The sequence below is a fragment of the Salmo salar genome, chromosome ssa10 (assembly GCF_905237065.1).
Source record: "Salmo salar chromosome ssa10, Ssal_v3.1, whole genome shotgun sequence".
Classification (NCBI taxonomy): Eukaryota; Metazoa; Chordata; class Actinopteri; order Salmoniformes; family Salmonidae; genus Salmo; species Salmo salar.
The window spans coordinates 15,241,794-15,261,697 of record NC_059451.1 but is presented as its reverse complement, the minus strand read 5'-3'; the positions used below and the strand labels follow the sequence as shown (position 1 = coordinate 15,261,697).

Here is a 19,904-nt window from a genome sequence, read left to right as displayed (position 1 = left end):
TTTAATGCCACTACTGCAGACAGCCAATGCCTCTCAGTCTGGGACAGGAAATGAAAATGATTGTTGAGGCCATCAACAGTAGCAGTATTTCCAATCAGATATGTACATACCTTTAACTGTTGGGTTGTTTGTCAATTATAGTGGCATAAAAAGTTATACTATGGAAAATGATATCTAGTACACCAATTAAAAAGACTAACAAACAAAGGTCATGTTGGATTTTTTTGTTTGATCTGTGGAGTAGTTTGAAAGTGTGTACTTAATGAAGTTGGTGGAGAGTTTGTCTTCAATGCTGACTGCTGAAGTCCAGAAAGCACATCAGATTGAACAGGCGATCCAGGGCGACATTAATTTAAAATACATGGATGGGGAAGCAGATGGTGAGGTGAAAGAAAGAGCAGTGTTTTAAAGGACATTTACACCCAATAAACCAATTTTTCTGTCCGTAGTTCCATGATTATGAACTATAAACTAAATGCCATAAATTCTTCTTTAGAGGATTATTTGTCTCTGTCCCCTGAAAGTGATCTTTTCAACATCCTCAACTTTCAGTCAATCAACTTACAAACTAACAAGCAAGAAGAGATAGTCTACTGCACTTTTTTTTCTCATTTTAGCTACTACAAGTAAATAAATACATCAGGAACTACAAGCACCATAAACATCTGTTTGACTTCAAAGTAATGCATTCTGGGAACAGATGCTATTTTATCTAGCGTCTTCTCTGTTCTCTGAGGGCTTGTCAATGAGAAGAGAACACCAATTCCCATAATGCAAATTCACTTTTTTCCCTCGAAATTGTCCCGTCTGCCGTATCATGAAATGGGAAAATGAGAGCTGCGAAAGGAGTAACCGGGCAGATAAAATTGAACATAAGTTAACGTGCACATAGACACATTAAATATGGAACAGTACCGCAGTTGTATTACGACGGTTCGTTATGACACAGAAGTTGTACGGTGTTCTGTCTTTCTTCGTTTTTGTTGTTAGCTACATGGACGTTGAACTAGCTGGCTAACGTTAGCCACCTCCCTGTCGCGAGCAACGCCGGGGTGTATATCTTCGTTTAGGCTTCGGCTCATCACCGTACTGCAGTATGTTACAGTGGCTAAAAAGAGGGCCAGGGCTCGGTTATAGCATTTGAGCGTTACCGCTGTGCAAAAACAGCGTCGGTTCACACCATTGGTCAACAATGCACAACCCTTTGCAAGCTATAATTAATTCCATATTCTATGCAAGTTAGCCAGCCAGCTTAGTCAGTAGTTAATATGATGGTGCAGTACAGAAATTAATTGCAAGTAACGTTTCAGTGCCCGTGGTACAGTGCTGCCGGTGTATTCTGAAAAGGTAAGAAAAGTTGTCCTCTTTTGCTAAGCAAAGTTTCTTGGTTAGGTTATCAAACAGTTAATCTCCAAGATATCTGTCCACTAGTTTCCAACTTGGGGATCATACAAGGCAGCATGGAGCGAGGAGACACCATGGAGCGAGCTGGCAGCATCCAACTGGACATCCCTGACTTCAGCAACTCTGTGCTGTCCCACCTGAACCAGCTGCGTATGCAGGGGCGGCTGTGCGACATTGTGGTGAACGTGCAGGGCCAGAGCTTCCGTGCTCACAAGGTGGTGCTGGCTGCCAGTTCCCCTTACTTCCGAGACCACATGTCACTGAGCCAGATGAGCACCGTATCCCTGTCAGTCATCCGCAACCCCTCTGTGTTCGAGCAGCTCCTCTCCTTCTGCTACACCGGGAGGCTGTGCATGCAGCTGGCGGACATCATCAGCTACCTGACGGCTGCCAGCTTCCTGCAGATGCAGCACATCATCGACCGCTGCACGCAGATCCTGGAGGGCATCCATCTGAAGATCAGCCTGGCGGATGTGGAGGAGGAGCTGGGGGCCGGAGTGAGGCACAGGGGGGCTGGGAGCTTGGAGGCCAGAAGAGGAGGAGGGGGGTTAGGAACATCAGGGGGCTCGCGCTCCCTTAGCCCGCGCCACAGCAGCCCCAGGGTTCTGGGCATTCGAGGAAGCAGTGCTGGAGGGGCCTTGGATATCCGGGAGGTGGGAAGCCCAGCGGGGGAGTCCATGAGCCCCCAGATGGTGGAGCACAGCGGGCTGGGCCCAGAGGGGCTGGCTAGGGGGGTGGTAGTGGGCAGCAGGCTGGGGAAGGAGCCCATACTGCGCATCAATCGGGCTGGCCAGTGGTACGTGGAGGCCGAGTCAGAGAGAGGGAGTGGTGGTGAAGAGGGGGAGTCAGTGCGGGTGGTGGACGGGTTGAGGATAAAGACGGAGAGGATGGAGGAGTGGATGGGGGCCGATACCCAGGAGGAAGGGAGCGGGGCGGAGGAGGGAGCAGCCATGATGATCGACACGTCCGGGCGCAGCTCATTGGTGCAGGAGGGTTTTGTCACAGGGGCCAAAAGCTCTCAGCCCTCCAGCAGCTTCAGTGAGACAGAGAGGTGGGTACAAGTTCCAGGGAAGCAGGCCCTTCATGGTTTCATCTATGCCTTTATATAAAGGGAGAGTGTGCATGCAAGTTTTAAACTGAAGTCAAATTCAGCACAAAGTACCTCAGAAAAGCACTTTGGGTAACATTTAAAGTTGAGTGAAAATTCAATACAAAAGTAGCCTACTATATGTATTACTAATGGAAGATGGAGTGCTAAGGTAAATGGCAAGGTGGAGCTACTCACCGAACTGAGGTTTACGGATCCAGTATCTCTGTCCTGTTAGGTGTAGTCCTACTGGCAGTGTGGTGGTGATGGCCGAGAGACAGAGAGCCAAAAGTGAGTCACCCAGCAGAGCGGACAACCAGCGCCACACCAGCTCACAGGTATGTGTCACCCTCATCGACTGGTATTCTTCCCTGGTGGTCAGCACTATGCATTCCCAAAGTCCACCATACATCGCTAGTCCTGTGGTTTGTTTGCCAGGGGGAGGAGCAGGCCGTGTTCGACATGGGTGGTTACGAGGAGTACCTGCGTGAGCAGGTTGGTGACCGCTGGTTCCGCTACAACCCTCGGCTCACCTGCATCTACTGCTGCAAGTCCTTCAACCAGAAGGGCAGCCTGGACCGCCACATGCGGCTGCACATGGGCATCACACCTTTCGTTTGTCGCATCTGCGGCAAGAAGTACACACGCAAGGACCAGCTGGAGTACCACATTCGCAAGCACACAGGAAACAAGCCCTTCCATTGCCACGTCTGCGGCAAAAGCTTCCCCTTCCAGGCCATCCTCAACCAGCACTTCCGCAAGAACCACCCGGGCTGCGCCCCTCAGGAGGTGGCCCACAGTGCCTCCCCAGAGACCACCACCGTCTCCTCCCGGGGGGGCCAGAACGAGGAGTCGTCGCCCAGCCAGGAGGAGCCAGAGGGGGGTAGCAACGGAGGTGGGGCCTCTTTTGGAGAAGGTGCCCAGGCCTCGGTCTCCACCACTGGGCCTGATTGACCCAGTGGGCCATGGAGGGAGATGGTTGGGGTATGGGAGAACAGGGTATTAGTTTTTGGGGGGGGGGCAATTAGGCTGTCGTTTTGTACTCTCCTGCCAGGCGAAGAAAAAAATATATATCTTGGAAGTTGCTTCAAAGGAAAGGATGAAAAGGGAGTAGGTGATTTCAGAGGGTTTTAAGTCCATCCAGGGTGTTATTTTTATAAGCAATTTTCAAATCCCTTCAACTAAACAGCAGGGACGGGAGTTCCAGAATGATGCAAAAGAGTAGTTTGATAGGGCACTTTGTATTATATAGTTATTTATAAGTGATATGTCCGCTTTAAACCACATCTACCTTCATAATACAAACTGAACAGATCAATCGAACACATGAAGAAATGCCACACACTCTAATAACTTCATACAACACTGAATGCCCGTGGTTTTTATTTGACTGTCTATTTTCCCATGTTACAGTTTTATACTTTTGTATTACCGGTTTACAGGTTCAGAATGCAGAAAAAAATAACAGGCTGAAATGGTCACAGTTTGGTCATATTGTATTAATATTGCCAAAACACTGTGCCAGTATAATAACTACATATATCCATACTCTCCATTTTTTCCTTTTGCCTTGAGACAATCTTGAGCAGTTGGGGGTCAATGATAGATAATCAGACTCTTCATATAAGCTCATTATAAGTGCCAGAATGGCTTAAAAAAATGCAATTGCACATGAATAGTAGATATGGCCCAGTGAACAAAAAAAACACTGTTAATTTGGTAGTAATAAGTGCAATGATGAAAATAACACAACCTTCTTGACAGATGTCAAGAAGACCGAAGGGTCAACATGGCTAAATGCTTTTGAAAGTGTAACATTATTTAATCAGTACAACAATTTTACAGATGTATTGTAAAAGAGGACTCTTAATCCATCTGTATTTTACTGGTTAAAACCTCATATCTACATTCTTCAACTAGCTGCTGAATGCATACTTATATACAGGAACGCAAAACACAGGAAACTCAATGGTCTTCAACCTCAGATAAGCTACAATAAAACTGTTACCTCTCACACATCACTACGCAATACAGGTCTGCTCCAAGCAGATTGGTCGATACACTCAGCAGAATTTACAGTATGTAATTGTTTTCTCGTTTTTCTATGTTGTGGTTAACGTTAACTACTTTTTTTTACAAGTGACAGATTTTCTTTCGCATAGGTCTTATGTCTTCGGAACATTTTTTTATCTAGCTCTGACAATGTTGGCAATGTTGGAGGATGTAGAGACGAGACAAGATTGTAATGGAGGACACTCGTATCCCTATCAGGGGAGTCCTAAGGAGGAGCAGGATGGGAGACTAATAAGACCTTGCGGCTGTACTGTAGTACCACCCAAGAGCAAGCTGGAGGTCACTGACTGCCACGGATGGCCCATCACCAGAGGATAGACACGCACCCTGCGTGCTTGCAACAGTAGAATGTGCTCCATTGGAAATCAGTAAGAGGCATCCTGGCAACCAATGGAATTGAGAGGATAAGCCAAGGAACTTATTTCCCCCCTCGCATGGAGGCCAACAGTACTATGCTAAGCACTTAAAGGAGGGGTTTGAAAGGATAGCATTTAAGAATTATGTAAAAGGTATATATCGCATATGCATATTTAAACACATTTGTTGCTATATAAGAGTAAAGAGAACCTAAACAACTTGCTAAGATTTTGAACACAGATATAATGGTAGCATAGTGGATTGGCTGTTCTTTTTTTCCCCCTTTTTGTTTTACAGAGCTGTGAATCATTTGTGGTTGTGAAAGGAGTTTTTATGAATGGGTGTATGCAAGTGAAAAACAGCTACTGATTTGTCCACTGGTTTTTTCTTATCCGGATTGAGAATGCATTTCACATCACCACAGTACACCTCAGTCTAGATTCGTCAGACAAAAACAGGTCAACATTTGTTACAACAAATATCAGGTATTTTTGTTTACTGTTTTTAAGTTTACTCTCTTTGTAAGTTACGTTTAAGATTATGGAGTTTTAAAAAAACATGCTTGGGCTAACTGCAGTGATATCTTACAGCAAGCTTTATTTAGCAAGTGTGCAATGCTTAAATATACATGTTTTAATAAAATGAATAAACTATTTTGTGTAAATGAAAATGCCATTATGGCGGTAGCAATGCAGCTATTATCTTACGTCGAAACTAGGGATGCACAAATGTGGAAATGAAACCGGTTGCTTAGGGCCCCAGCCGTTAGAGTTTTTAGGAACTCAGTTGGGGTCTCAACTTACAGTTTTGAAATTTAGTTGAGCATCAGCAGTTTTTTCTCTTATGTCAGTCAATTATTGAGCGGGCACAAAGGGCACATGCCCAGGGTCCTCCCATTGATTTTGTCAGTTACTCTCACTCAGATATCATATTAACGTGGCGTAAGTCATGGCAAAATGTGTAGAATTGCAGGAAATTAGCTTTAAAACTGCAAAAATGTCTCTTCAACTTATGGCAAAATCTGTAGAATTGCAGGAAATATGGTGTAAAACGGAAGAAGAAAAAATCTCCACCCCGATGGCAAAATGAGTGGAATAGCGTTGAAATTAGTTATAATATCGCAAAGTCTTCTCTGCACCATGGCAAAATGTGTAGAATTGTAGCAAACTTGCTTTAAAACTGCAATATTTTCTCTGTGCCCCATGGCAACAAAAATAATTATTGCAGGAAATTAACTCAAACATATATTTGTTTCTCTACGCCATCAAGAGGGGTCCACTAAAATGTTTTGCCTGCGGGGGCTCCCAACAAAATGTTGCTTAAGGCCCCCAAAAGGCTAGGGGGAAAATCTTGATCAATAACCAATATCTTTTTGTCCATGGTGACTGATACAATTTATGTATCAGCCATCATGGGAAAAATGGCATTACAGAAATTGTGTCAACAACTAGATATTTATCAAAAGGCCTTTTTCATAATTTATAGACGACCATTTTTTGTAAAGGTCCAATATATTTTCACCTAGAGAACACCAATCCCCGGGTGTGGGAGTTGTACAAGGTGAACAGTGCACCGTGTAATTTTATTTCAGCTCAGATTTAACACCATACAATATTGGTACAGAATATCGTTTTTTCAGCCATGTTTGTCCTATACTGATATGAAGTCAGATATGTTTCAATTAGGGATGCATGATATAAGTATTTTAATACTCAATATTATGCTTGCAGCATGAAGATTCTTAACAATGAGATGGCTTCAGCTAACATAAAAAAATGTGAGTCACGCTCACAGATCATGCCTCTAAGCCAGTGGTCACCAACCTTGGTCCTGGAGAGCTACAGGGTGTGCCGACTTAGAATTAAAACATTCCAGTGCGTACATAGCATTCCAAAGTAGAACTAAAGCGGAATCATTTGAATTGACAGTCGGTTTTCAGATACATTAGATTTCAATCATCTTAGAGATTACATTACATTTACAAACCTTGATGCCGGAAAACCTGGAATCCAGATAGGAAAGTGTTTCTGCATTATGTGTAAAAAAAAAAAAAAAAACAATTCGATTTTTAAACAATTACTATGTGAAAAAAGAAGAAAACTCAATGTTTGGTTTTACAAGATTTTTTCCCAGCAGGTACCAGGTTTGCTGGATTTCAATTTAGTTTGAATAGTACTCCCAGGCCTTTTTGGGGATTTGACCAAGATTGATTGTCATGCTGTTTTCTTTGTCTATTGCTTATAATTCAAATGGCTTTTGTTACTTTTTTAATAAGCTTTAACTGCGCAGAGGACATGTGTGTTTGAAAGTGTAAATATGATTATTGAACCGTTGTATATGTATTGTTACTGCTGAATGTGGATCAATGACAGGAACAAGCCATCTCGTGTAGCCTCTCTAGTTTCAGCAAACAGATCTATGTCGTCTCCACTTACCTCGGTATGTCGTGTGAAGATTCTTACTAAGCTAGTGAGAGGGTGTCAATAATGCATATATAGTTGATTTAAGTACTGTTCTGGAAAGTTCTGTTTTGACCCATCTGTCCAACTGTGAAAAACAACATCTAGCTAAAAATGTTAAGATGTCAAAATCAGGAATCCAAACATTTCAGTTACTTGAATGAATTGTCAAGCTGAGGCCCTATTTAGCATCAATGCATGCCATCTTTGTCATAGGTTTTCAATGCCAAACTTGGGAAAGTTTCTTTATCAATATATTTGCTCCAAAACATGCCAAATAATATTAGGTGACATTTAATATATTCTACATTTTGTGCTATTATGTCTTGCTCTTGCTGATTTATTGTCTTAGAGGTTTCTCTTTTTTTTAACAATTGTCTTGTGTGAAATGTCTATACACAAATGCATACATGCAGTATATCCAATATCATTTTGGCTGCAAAATGCTTACTCCAACTAATTATTAAGCTATGTAATTAATTGGCAAAAATATTTAATACTTAACGCAAAATATTATTTGACGTAAAAAATATATTCATAAACAAAGAATATCTCAAAGAAAATGGAATATATTAAATAACAATATTTTACATTTTCCCTGTCAAGAAATGTACAAAACCAGCTGTGGTCTTGCAAGATCTTGCAGGTTATATGTGAAGTTCCCTTTTTATTAAATTTTTTGCATGGTCCTGTTCCTGAAAAAGAAGCATTTCTTGATTATACTGTAAAGGGTAATGCTTTGGGTTAGTGGTATGAAGAGGGTTTGGTTTATCGCTTGGGGTCATTTGCAAGGCCAAAGGTTGATTTGTTAATTGCTTTTGATAATGTGAAAAAGGGTTACTTCACAATAACCACTATATCATTTTCATTATTAAAGTACATTCTCTTCAAAGGAAATAAAGTACTTTAAGTGTTACTGTGATTGGCTGGTTTTATTTTTAGTAAGGTCAGATTTAGCAGTTTGCGTACATGTGGCAGGATGAGTACATGTGTGAATGGATGTGTACCTGTATGTATACCTTTTGAGTGTTTGTTTAAAAGTGTCATTTTAAGGATGGTCCTTTCACCAATCAACAGATACTTAATCAATTAGTCATTTGACAGATTTACATAAAAAAGTATTGACTCTTAAATACATCACAAAGTGGTCCACTGTCCATCCGATTTGGTTTATTTTACATTGATACAGAGACCAGAAATTGGCAGTTACATGAATGACGAATCCGAGGTTGGTGTGTGTGATCAGGGGTCACAGGGGTCAGCCACCCGGCCGGTGAACACCATGGTGTTGATGGTGGACTCTCGGATGAGCAGGAGGAAGGGCCGGTTGGCCATAAACACCTCCTGGTTTAAGTTGATGGAGCGGCCAATGGCCACCACAGCTGTGGCAGCAGCCACCTTACTGCCTTCCTCATTCACCTGCAACAGTTTGTTTATTTGTTAAGAATAGTTTAGAAAGTTTATGATCTTCATTGATTTAATGAAGTTAAACAATTCTATGTTATGCTTGTTAATTGTCCAATTAGGCCTAGTGCCCCACCTGATGCCCATTTGATCTGTTAGCAAATTGTTTTTTTCAGATACTTTAAGTGATGATCCTTATGGATTTCATATGATTCTTATGGATCCTGTACATACCTCTATGAATGCTTTATGGAATGCATCTGAAATGTACAGATTATTTGCCTCATCTTCCAGGATGCCTGAGAGGCTGGCGTCCCTGGGGCTGAAGACGTCCTCGAGCCCCATGGCCTGAAGTTGCTCCTTCAGACTGAAGCTGTCTTCGATGCGGAAGCGTGGCAGGTGCACCGACACCGTGGTCTCCCTCATGTTATCCAGCCAGCCAGTCAGCTTCTTCAAGTCCAGGTTCTCCTCCACCTTACAACAACAGCAGATGTTCAGTGTGATTGGTGGTATGGAGGATGAGTTGAAATGATCTAATGTGTCATGAATAGCCAATTACTAATACATGAATAACCTTGGGAGTACAAATATAATTGTCAGTGAACAGTGTAAATGACGACAGTAGGCACCCAGGACCCACCTCAGACAAGGGTGTGCCTTTCAGTGGTAGGATCAGCACCATTGTGATGCCCTCTCCGCGGTACGGCAGCTCCAGCAGCTGCACCTTATCTTCAGTGAACCTGCCGTAGCGAAACTTGGTCTCCTGGTACATCATGGACACTGGGCACGTCTTGGACTTACTCACGTAGAAGTCGGCCTTGAAGACTTTGTCTTTGTCGAATTGGCTTTTCCACTGACCCTGTGAGACAGCAAAAAATAAGGCGACAGTTGAATGAAAGGCAACGGGTTCCTGGGTGGTGGCCAAAATAAAACTTGTTTTGGCCTGTCCGTCCATAGGCAGTGCAGAACAAAATGTATGAGAAAAATATACTCAACTCACCTTGAAATAGATGGTGTTGACCAGGACCAGCACAGTGTTGGAGTTCAGTGATCCCTCCGGCAAAGTGTTCTGAATCCTTTTTTCCGTCTTGTTTGAGATCCAATCATTGATGGTCACCCGTGACAGCTCTGGCTTCTCCTAAAAGACCCATGTTCACAGAATTACACTTCTACCATATCACATGCCTTGAACTACTTTGGTAACTCTAGAATTTAATTACTCAACACTGTGCAGTAACTTCAGATAAATAACATGTAGCAATACCTCAGTACATCTAATTCAGTTGTTCCCAACTCCGGTCCTCGAGTATCCCCAACAGTACACATTTTTTATTGTACCCCCGGACATGCACACCTGATTCAACTTGTCAACTGATCATCAGGCCCTCAATGAGTTGAATCAGGTTTGTCTGGGGCAACAACAAAAATGTGTGCTGTTGGGGGTACTGGAGGACCGGAGTTGGGAACCACTTCTCTAATTGATTACTTAACTCTGGTCCATAATAGTAACAAGTGAATTAACTCTTGTACACACAGTAATTGTTATTAAAGAGTGCATAATATCAAATGCTATTTGTGATGTGTGAAAAGGCCAAATTAAGCAGTAGGCTATGAAAAATGCAAGAGAGAATGACCTTGAAATTGAGTGGCATGAGTTTGGCGCCATACACCAGCTCACTGATATTCTGGTAAATCTCACTGAATGCCAGAGACTTTTCTCCGAAAAGACGGTTGGCTGAGATCAGCTCTGTCGTCTTGTCTTTTTTGCGGTACAGGCGACAGTTTAGCTTGGCGAAGAAGAAATGCACTTGGTCCGACGTCTTCTCTTTGATTGTGTCAAACTCAAACACCTGAATTGAGATTGAGACAGAGGTCAGACATTGGGAGACCTGAGCTGTTATTGGTTGTGGCTATAAATAAATAAACATCACTGAAGAAGAAAGAGCAAGAAAGACTGAGTGAACATATTAACTGACATAAAACCCACATTTCTAAGTTCCTCCTGCCTAATGTGTATGAAAAAAATGCTGAGCGGGTCATGCATGTAATTGTAAATGTATAGTAACAGTCTCAATCTTGATGGTTTTATACACGGAGTGTAGGAACACTTTCTCTTTCCATGACATAGACTGACCGTGTGAATTCAGGTGAAAGCTATGATCCCTTATTGAGGTCACTTGTTAAATCTACTTCAATCAGTGAAGGGAGGAGACAGGTTAAAGAAGGATTTTTAAGATTGTATATGTGTGCCCATTCAGCCTCTGAATGGCAAGACAAAAATATTTAAGTGCCTTTGAACAGGGTATGGCAGTAGGTGCCAGGCACACTGGCTTGAGTGTGTCAAGAACTGCAACGCTGCTGGGTTTACACACAACAGTTTCCCGTTTGTATTATGAATGGTCCACCACGCAAAGCACATCCAGCCAAAAGGGGGTGCAACGAAATATTAGGAAGGTGTTCTTAATGTTTTGTACACTCTGTATTTTGGCATTTTAATGCGGGTTACCAAGACCATTTAAAGAGCAACTGCCCCTAAAAACCAACTTCTCATTTTGAAAGAGAACTATGTGGCAATGATAGGAGTCAGACACATTTATTCTAGTGTCCATAAAGTATAAAAAGGAGAATTTTGTCATAAAGTCAGTCTCGTCCAAAACAGAGTTGCAAGATGATAGGAAAAATCATTGTCATGGAATGAAGGGTACCTTAACAGTTTTCCTTAGGTTGGGTTTATTTCAATCCTGCCCACAGCTGGAAGCACCCAAGTAATCATCGATTTGGAGTGCAGCTGCACGCGACCGGATCGTAATGCCCATGGTAAATTTGTACACAATATTTTAAAAGGTCAATAGCTCCAAATTTTTATGACTTACAAACCTCAAATCAACTATATATTGTAGAAATTCATATACAAATATTGAAAGCATTTAATGAGACAACTAAAAGGTGTGCAACTTGAAAATATTGTCCCATTTACATTGTGTAATTTATTGATGGTTCCTAACTAGCCCCAGAGATAGGCTATCCGATGTCAACCCCATTTTTCCACGGTCGCACACCAGCCGCGCTGAAGCTAATTGGCTAGCACTACCTAGCCTAGGCAACTTCAAGACACTAGACCTGGTTAGACTATTTCAAGTTATCTAAAAGGGTGAGTGACTAACTGTGTACTGTTTTGGCAGAAGTGAATGTACAAAAGCTTGCCACGTGCGAACACACGAGACACCAACATTATGCTTCAGACCCCTTACATTCATAATCTGTTTGAGCGTGTTGTTGCAGGCGCCCAGTTTGGTCATGGCGAAGGCTGTGGATATGCTGATAGGGGACAAGAAGATGTTGGCCTCGCTGGGTTTATCCTGGGATAGCTGCTTGAACAGGGACAGGGCGAAGCGACTGTTCGCCTTGGACAGCTCCCACACCCGGGGATTGGTGTTATTAGGGACTTTCTCTGGCTTAGCATCCGCTGTCAAGGCTTCATCGTCGGGGCTGCGGTAGACACACTTGGGCTCCAGGGGCACGTCTTTGGGCTTGACATGGCAGAAGTCTTTGAACGCCTGGGAGGTTGACAGCAAGGCGAGGAGCAGCCCCAGAGTCCACACAAACTTGGACAACCTCATCCTGAGGGGGGGAGAGAGGGGTCTGGGTCAGGTTATATGAGGCTTATTCAACCCCTTTGGTCATTGGTCACAGGCTAATTTAGACTTGGGAAACCAGCTGTCTCTGGCCAACCGATGGCATGTAATGACCAATGAAGCACCGGGGGAAGGGGAAACTAGCAGACACTGCAGCTCACAAGGACTAGCGTTGGTATAGGCTACAGTATGGTACTGTATACACATCTATTGCTTTAAGCTACCTTGAAATACTTGTACAAACCAGAGGAGGCGCCTCGAGGGAGGAGAGGGATGTCCTACATTTTTAGGAAACGTTAAAAACAATATCATTCAAATAAAAGCATGTCATACCATTGGCTTAACTAGAACAAATTCTAAATAACTTTCAACCTACCTCCCTTACTTTTTAAGTCACCAGATGCCACTGCAGCACACATTCTAACCAACATAACACCACTCAAAGTAACTTCCAAAGTTCAACTGTCTCTTTGCCTAGTGAGAGGCCGTTGTAATGTAGGGAAACACAAAATAAAGCACACACTGGGGCTATCTCAATGGGGAAATTCATCATTTTACATTTACATTACATTTTAGTAATTTAGCAGACGCTCGTATCCAGAGCGACTTACAGTAGTGATTGCATACATTTCATTTCATGCATTTTTTTTTTTGTACTGGCCCCCCGTGGGAAAGAGTTTCCACTCAGTTTGCTCTCCGAAATATGTGATATTTCAATAAAGCTTAGTGTATGTTATGTTATGAGCTTATTAGAAGCACTTTTTTCTTTAAAGTGGATAATCCTTTTATTCAGCACCTGTAAAAAAAAAAAATTGGGACGCAAGTAAAACCTCTTCTTTAATGGAATTCATAACTCCTTTAATGGAATTCATAACTCAAGAGTGGCAATCTAAGTATGTACAGCGGGGTCCAAAATGATTGACACCCTTGATAAATATAAGCAATAAAATAAATAATTTAAATACTTAGCTATATTGTATGCTAACAACATTTTTAACATTTTATTATTTTATACTAATACTGGACATGCTAACCTCCCATTATTGGTAATCTGTAACTTTCTTACTCATTATTCACGATTCATTCAGGATTATCCGTAATCATGGTAGCATCCACATTTTTATAAACATATTCTATTCTTATTTAGAATTAAAGTGACTGCAAAATGAAAATACATTATATTTAATTTCTTTTAGGCACAAAATAATCAGAAACACAACCAAAATGAACTGCAAATGCATCCAACAAGTTTGTAGAGTCACAAGCTTGATGTAGTCATTGCGTGCTAGGAATATGGGACCAAATACAAAACCTTTGATTACTTAATATGAACCTTTAGGGGTGTCAATTTTGACCCCTAGCTTTTAGAGAAAGAAAAGTATTACTTGTGACACAAAATCTTTCCCGGAGCAATTGTATTAGTATAAAATTATTTGCCAATTATTTTAGGATACAACATAGCTCAATATTTGAATTATTTATGTAATACAGTCATTATTGCTAATCTTTATCAAGGGTGTCAATAACTTTGGATCCCACTGTATATGAAAGGGATTAAAACAGCAACTAGGAACCACACAATGCCAAAAAAACTCTGTTTTAAGTTTGAAGACTTACAATAGAACAACATTTCTGTTGAGAAGCTTTGAATTTACCGTCTGTTTATTCAGCTAGCCATTGACAAATACCTGTTGCTAAATACGTGCCATCTTTGAACATAGCGTCACCTCTTTCAACCAAACTAAACCCTACGTAACAGTATTATGAATTGACAATGCCTTACCTGAGGTATATTTTCCTTGTAAATGACTGTGTATGTGGAATCTAAGTATCGGCTGCGAGTTGAGCTTATGAGTCCCTCATAGGGGTCAGGGTCAGTGTCCTGTAGCGCAAGTGGGGAAAGGAAGATTTACTCAGCTCAAACTTTGAAGTATTGACTTTGAAGTATTGATCGATTCAGTTGAGTTGGTCCCACATGTGGATTGATCCAATGTTCTAAACACATCTTTAATAGTATTTGTTTATATGAAATAATACAATAGTGCAACATGCCAATACACAGAGAATGGTCACAGTGAAGAATAAATAAGTACAGCCTCGTTTGTATAATTGTACAGAAATACCTCATACATGGTGCAATATTGATATTGAGAAATATTTTTTTATTTTTATTTCACCTTTATTTAACCAGGTAGACCATTTGAGAACAAGTTCTCATTTACAACTGCGACCTGGCCAAGATAAAGCTAAGCAGTGCGACAAAAAACAACACAGAGTTACACATGGGATTAACAAACGAACAGTCAATAACTCAATAGAAAAATCTATATACAGTGTGTGCAAATGGAGTAAGGAGGTAAGGCAATAAAAAGACCAATAGTAGCGAAGTAATTACAATTCAGTGCTGAGCACTTGTTGGATGCTTTTCCTTCACTCTGCGGTCTGACTCATCCAAAATAGCCCTTACACAGCCTGGAGGTGTGTTGGGTCATTGTCCTGTTGAAAAACAAATGATAGTCCCACTAAGCCCAAACCAAATGGGATGGCGTATCGCTGCAGAATGCTGTGGTAGCAATGCTGGTTAAGTGTGCCTTGAATTCTAAATAAATCACTGACTGTCACCAGCAAAGCACCCCCACACCATAACACCTCATCCATGCTTTACGGTGGGAAATACACAGGCGGAGATAATCCATTCACCCACACCGCGTCTCACAAAGACACAGTGGTTGGATCCAAAAATCTCAAAATTTGGACACCAGACCAAATGAGACATTTTCACCGGTCTAATGTCCATTGCTCGTGTTTCTTGGCCCAAGCAAGTCTCTTCTTATTATTGGTGTCCTTTAGTAGTGGTTTCTTTGCAGCAAATCGATCATGAAGGCCTGATTCACACAGTCTCCTCTGAACTGTTGATGTTGAGATGTGTCTGTTACTTGAAATCTGTGAAGCATTTATTTGGGCTGCGATTTCTGAGGCTGGTAACTCTAATGAACTTATCCTCTGCAGCAAAGGTAACTCAGGGTCTTCTATTCCGGTGGCGGTCCTCATGAGAGCCAGTTTCATCATAGCGCTTGATGTGTTTTGCGACTGCAATTGAAGAACCTTTCAAAGTTCTTGAAATGTTCCATATTGACTGACCTACATGTCTTAAAGTAATGGACTGTCATTTCTCTTTGCTTATTTGAGCTGTTCTTGCCATAATATGGACTTTGTCTTTCACCAAATAGGGCTTACTTCTGTGTAACACCCCTGTTTGGCCCAAACGCATTAAGGAGGAAAGAAATTCCACAAATTAACTTTTAAGAAAGCACACCTGTTAATTGAAATGCATTCCAAGTGACTACCTCATGAAGCTGGTTGAGAGAATGCCAAGATTGCCTTGATGACCGCTTTGCACAAAGGGTGGCTATTTTAAGAATCTCAAATATAAAATATATTTTGATTTGTTTAACACTTTTTTGGTTACTACATGATTCCATATGTGTTATTTTGATGTCTTCACCATTATTCTGCAATATAGTAAAAATTAAGAAAAACCCTTGAATGAGTAGGTGTTCTTAAACTTTTGACCGGTAGTGTATGTAAACAACATGTTTTTACATTTTTTAATTTGCAAAAATGTCTAAAAACCTGTTTTCACTTTGTCATTATGGGGTATTGTGTGAAGACTGATGAGGATGTTGTATTTAATCAATTTTAGAGTAAGCTGTAACGTAACAAAATGTGGAAAAAGGGGTCTGAATACTTTCCGAATGCCCTGTATATACATTTTACGGACAATGTATTCTACAATAGTTGTCTTTCCTTATTTCATTTATTTCATTTTTTTCATCCTTCAACTACCCTCAACCCCTCCCATCTACAGTGGGAAGAAAAAGTATGTGAACCCTTTGGAATTACCTGGTTTTCTGCATAAATTGGTCATAAAATTTGATCTGATCTTCATCTAAGTCAAAACAATAGACAAACACATTCTGCTTAAACTAATAACACACACAATTATACATGTTCATGTCTTTATTGAACACACTGTGTAAATATTCACAGTGCAGGGTGGAAAAGTATGCGAACCCTTGGATTTAATAACAGGTTGACCCTCCTTTGGCAGTAATAACCTCAACCAAATGTTTTCTGTGGTTGCGGATCAGACCTGCACAGCGGTCAGGAGGAATTTTGGACCATTCCTCTTTACAAAACTGTTTCAGTTCAGCAATATTCTTGGAATGTCTGGTGTGAACTGCTCTCGAGGTCATGTTATAACATCTCAATCGGATTGAGGTCAGGACTCTTGACTGGGCAGCTCTAACCAACACCTCCAATCGTGTCATTGATTGGACTCCAGGTTAGCTGACTCCTGACTCCAATTAGCTTTTGGAGAAGTCATTAGCCTAGGGGTTCACATACTTTTTCCAACCTACATTGTGAATGTTTAAATTATGTATTCAATATAGACAAGAAAAATACAATAATTTGTGTGTTATTAATTCAAGCAGACTGTTTGTCTATTGCTGTGACTTTGTTGAAGATCAGATCACATTTTATTACTCTCGCTGTCAACTGCATTTATTTTCAAACGTGTAAATATTTGTATGAACGTAACAAGATTCAACAACTGAGACAAACTGAACAAGTTCCACAGACATAACAGAAATGGAATAATGTGTCCCTGAACAAAGGGGGGGGGGGGGGGTCAAAATCAAAAGCAACAGTCAGTATCTGGTGTGGCCACCAGCTGCATCTCCTCCTCATGGACTGGAATAGAGATCCGGGCTCTTCGCTGGCCATGGCAGAACACTGACATTCCTGGCTTGCAGGAAATCACGCATAGAACGAGCAGTATGGCTGGTGGCATTGTCACGCTGGAGGGTCATGTCAGGATGAGCCTGCAGGAAGGGTATCACATGAGGGAGGAGGATGTTTTCCCTGTAACGCACAGCGTTGAGATTGCCTGCAATGATAACAAGCTCAGTCTGATGATGTTGTGACACACACCCCCAAACCATGACGGACCCTCCACCTCCAAATCAATCCCGCTCCAGAGTACAGGCCTCAGTGTAACGCTCATTCCTTCGACGATAAACGCGAATCCGACCATCACCCCTGGTGAGACAAAACCGCGACTCGTCAGTGAAGAGCACCTTTTGCCAGTCCTGTCTGGTCCAGCGACGGTGGGTTTGTGCCCATAGGCGACGTGGTTGCCGGTGATGTCTGGTAGGGACCTACCTTACTACAACAGGTCTACAAGCCCTCAGTCCAGCCTCTCTCAGCCTATTGCGGACAGTCTGAGCACTGATTGAGGGATTGTGCGTTCCTGGTGTAACTCGGGCAGTTGTTGTTGCCATCCTGTACCTGTCCCTCAGGTGTGATGTTCGGATGTACCGATCTTGTGCAGGTGTTGTTACACATTGTCTGCCACTGTGAGGACAATCAGCTGTCCATCCTGTCTCCCTGTAGCGCTGCCTTAGGCGTCTCCCAGTACGGACATTGCAATTTATTGCCCTGGCCACATCTGCAGTCCTCATGCCTCCTTGCAGCATGCCTAAGGCACATTCACGCAGATGAGCAGGGACCCTGGGCATCTTTCTTTTGGTGTTTTTCAGAGTCAGAAGAAAGGCCTCTGTGTCCTAAGTTGTCATAACTTAGGACACAGGTGCATGTTCATCAATGAACATGCACCTGTAGAACAGTTAAGTCACTAACAGCTTACAGACGGTAGGCAATTAAGGTCACAGTTATGACAACTTAGGACACAGAAGCCTTTCTTCTGACTCTGAAAAACACCAAAAGAAAGATGCCCAGGGTCCTTGCTCATCTGCGTGAATGTGCCTTAGGCATGCTGCAAGGAGGCATGAGGACTACAGATGTGGCCACTGATGATCGTCCTCGCAGTGGCAGACAATGTTCATTGAACAAGCATGGGAAAGTGTTTTAAACCCTTTACAATGAAGATCTGTGAAGTTATATGGATTTTTACAAATATCTTTGAAAGACAGGGTCCTGAAAAGGGACGTTTAAATAAATAAATATATATATATATATATATATATAAATAATATATATACTGCTCAAAAAAATAAAGGGAACACTAAAATAACACATCCTAGATCTGAATGAATGAAATGATCTTTACATAGTTGAATGTGCTGACAACAAAATCACACAAAAATAAATCAATGGAAATCCAATTTATCAACCCATGGAGGTCTGGATTTGGAGTCACACTCAAAATTAAAGTGGAAAACCACACTACAGGCTGATCCAACTTTGATGTAATATCCTTAAAACAAGTCAGAATGAGGCTCAGTAGTGTGTGTGGCCTCCACGTGCCTGTATGACCTCCCTACAACGCCTGGGCATGCTCCTGATGAGGTGGCGGATGGTCTCCTGAGGGATCTCCTCCCAGACCTGGACTAAAGCATCCACTAACTCCTGGACAGTCTGTAGTGCAACGTGGTGTTGGTGGATGGAGCGAGACATGATGTCCCAGATGTGCTCAATTGGATTCAGGTCTGGGGAACGGGCGGGCCAGTCCATAGCATCAATGCCTTCCTCTTGCAGGAACTGCTGACACACCCCAGCCACATGAGGTCTAGCATTGTCTTGCATTAGGAGGAACCCAGGGCCAACCGCACCAGCATATGGTCTCACAAGGGGTCTGAGGATCTCATCTCGGTACCTAATGGCAGTCAGGCTACCTCTGGCGAGCACATGGAGGGCTGTGCAGCCCCCCAAAGAAATGCCACCCCACACCATGACTGACCCACCACCAAACCGGTCATGCTGGAGGATGTTGCAGGCAGCAGAACGTTCTCCACGGCGTCTCCAGACTCTGTCACGTGCTCAGTGTGAACCTGCTTTCATCTGTGAAGAGCACAGGGCGCCAGTGGCGAATTTGCCAATCTTGGTGTTCTCTGGCAAATGCCAAACGTCCTGCACGGTGTTGGGCTGTAAGCACAACCCCCACCTGTGGACGTCGGGCCCTCATACCACCCTCATGGAGTCTGTTTCTGACCGTTTGAGCAGACACATGCACATTTGTGGCCTGCTGGAGGTCATTTTGCAGGGATCTGGCAGTGCTCCGCCTGCTCCTCCTTGCACAAAGGCGGAGGTAGCGGTCCTGCTGCTGGGTTGTTGCCCTCCTACGGCCTCCTCCACATCTCCTGATGTACTGGCCTGTCTCCTGGTAGCGCCTCCATGCTCTGGACACTACGCTGACAGACACAGCAAACCTTCTTGCCCCAGCTCGCATTGATGTGCCATCCTGGATGAGCTGCACTACCTGAGCCACTTGTGTGGGTTGTAGACTCCGTCTCATGCTACCACTAGAGTGAAAGCACCGCCAGCATTCAAAAGTGACCAAAACATCAGCCAGGAAGCATAGGAACTGAGAAGTGGTCTTTGGTCCCCACCTGCAGAACCACTCCTTTATTGGGGGTGTCTTGCTAATTGCCTATAATTTCCACCTGTTGTCTATTCCATTTG

The 19,904-nt window shown here is 42.5% G+C and overlaps 2 protein-coding genes across 2 annotated transcripts; one reads left to right on the top strand and one right to left on the bottom strand.

Annotated features, from left to right (window-relative positions):
• Window positions 1–751: 751 nt before the first annotated feature.
• On the top strand, window positions 752–8,296 carry zbtb37 (zinc finger and BTB domain containing 37). The gene is made up of 4 exons (XM_014216003.2): window positions 752–1,347; window positions 1,432–2,455; window positions 2,730–2,829; window positions 2,930–8,296. The coding sequence occupies exons 2-4, from the start codon at window positions 1,461–1,463 to the stop codon at window positions 3,443–3,445; spliced, it is 1,611 nt and encodes a 536-aa protein (XP_014071478.1). The 5' UTR covers window positions 752–1,347; window positions 1,432–1,460; the 3' UTR covers window positions 3,446–8,296.
• A 239-nt stretch (window positions 8,297–8,535) lies between these two features.
• On the bottom strand, window positions 8,536–14,360 carry LOC106613587 (antithrombin-III). The gene is made up of 7 exons (XM_014216004.2): window positions 14,203–14,360; window positions 12,036–12,405; window positions 10,419–10,634; window positions 9,785–9,922; window positions 9,425–9,643; window positions 9,019–9,258; window positions 8,536–8,799 (listed from the first exon to the last, which is right to left on the bottom strand). Exons 2-7 carry the CDS (start codon window positions 12,402–12,404, stop codon window positions 8,623–8,625), a joined length of 1,359 nt encoding a protein of 452 aa, XP_014071479.1. The 5' UTR covers window position 12,405; window positions 14,203–14,360; the 3' UTR covers window positions 8,536–8,622.
• Window positions 14,361–19,904: the final 5,544 nt, after the last annotated feature.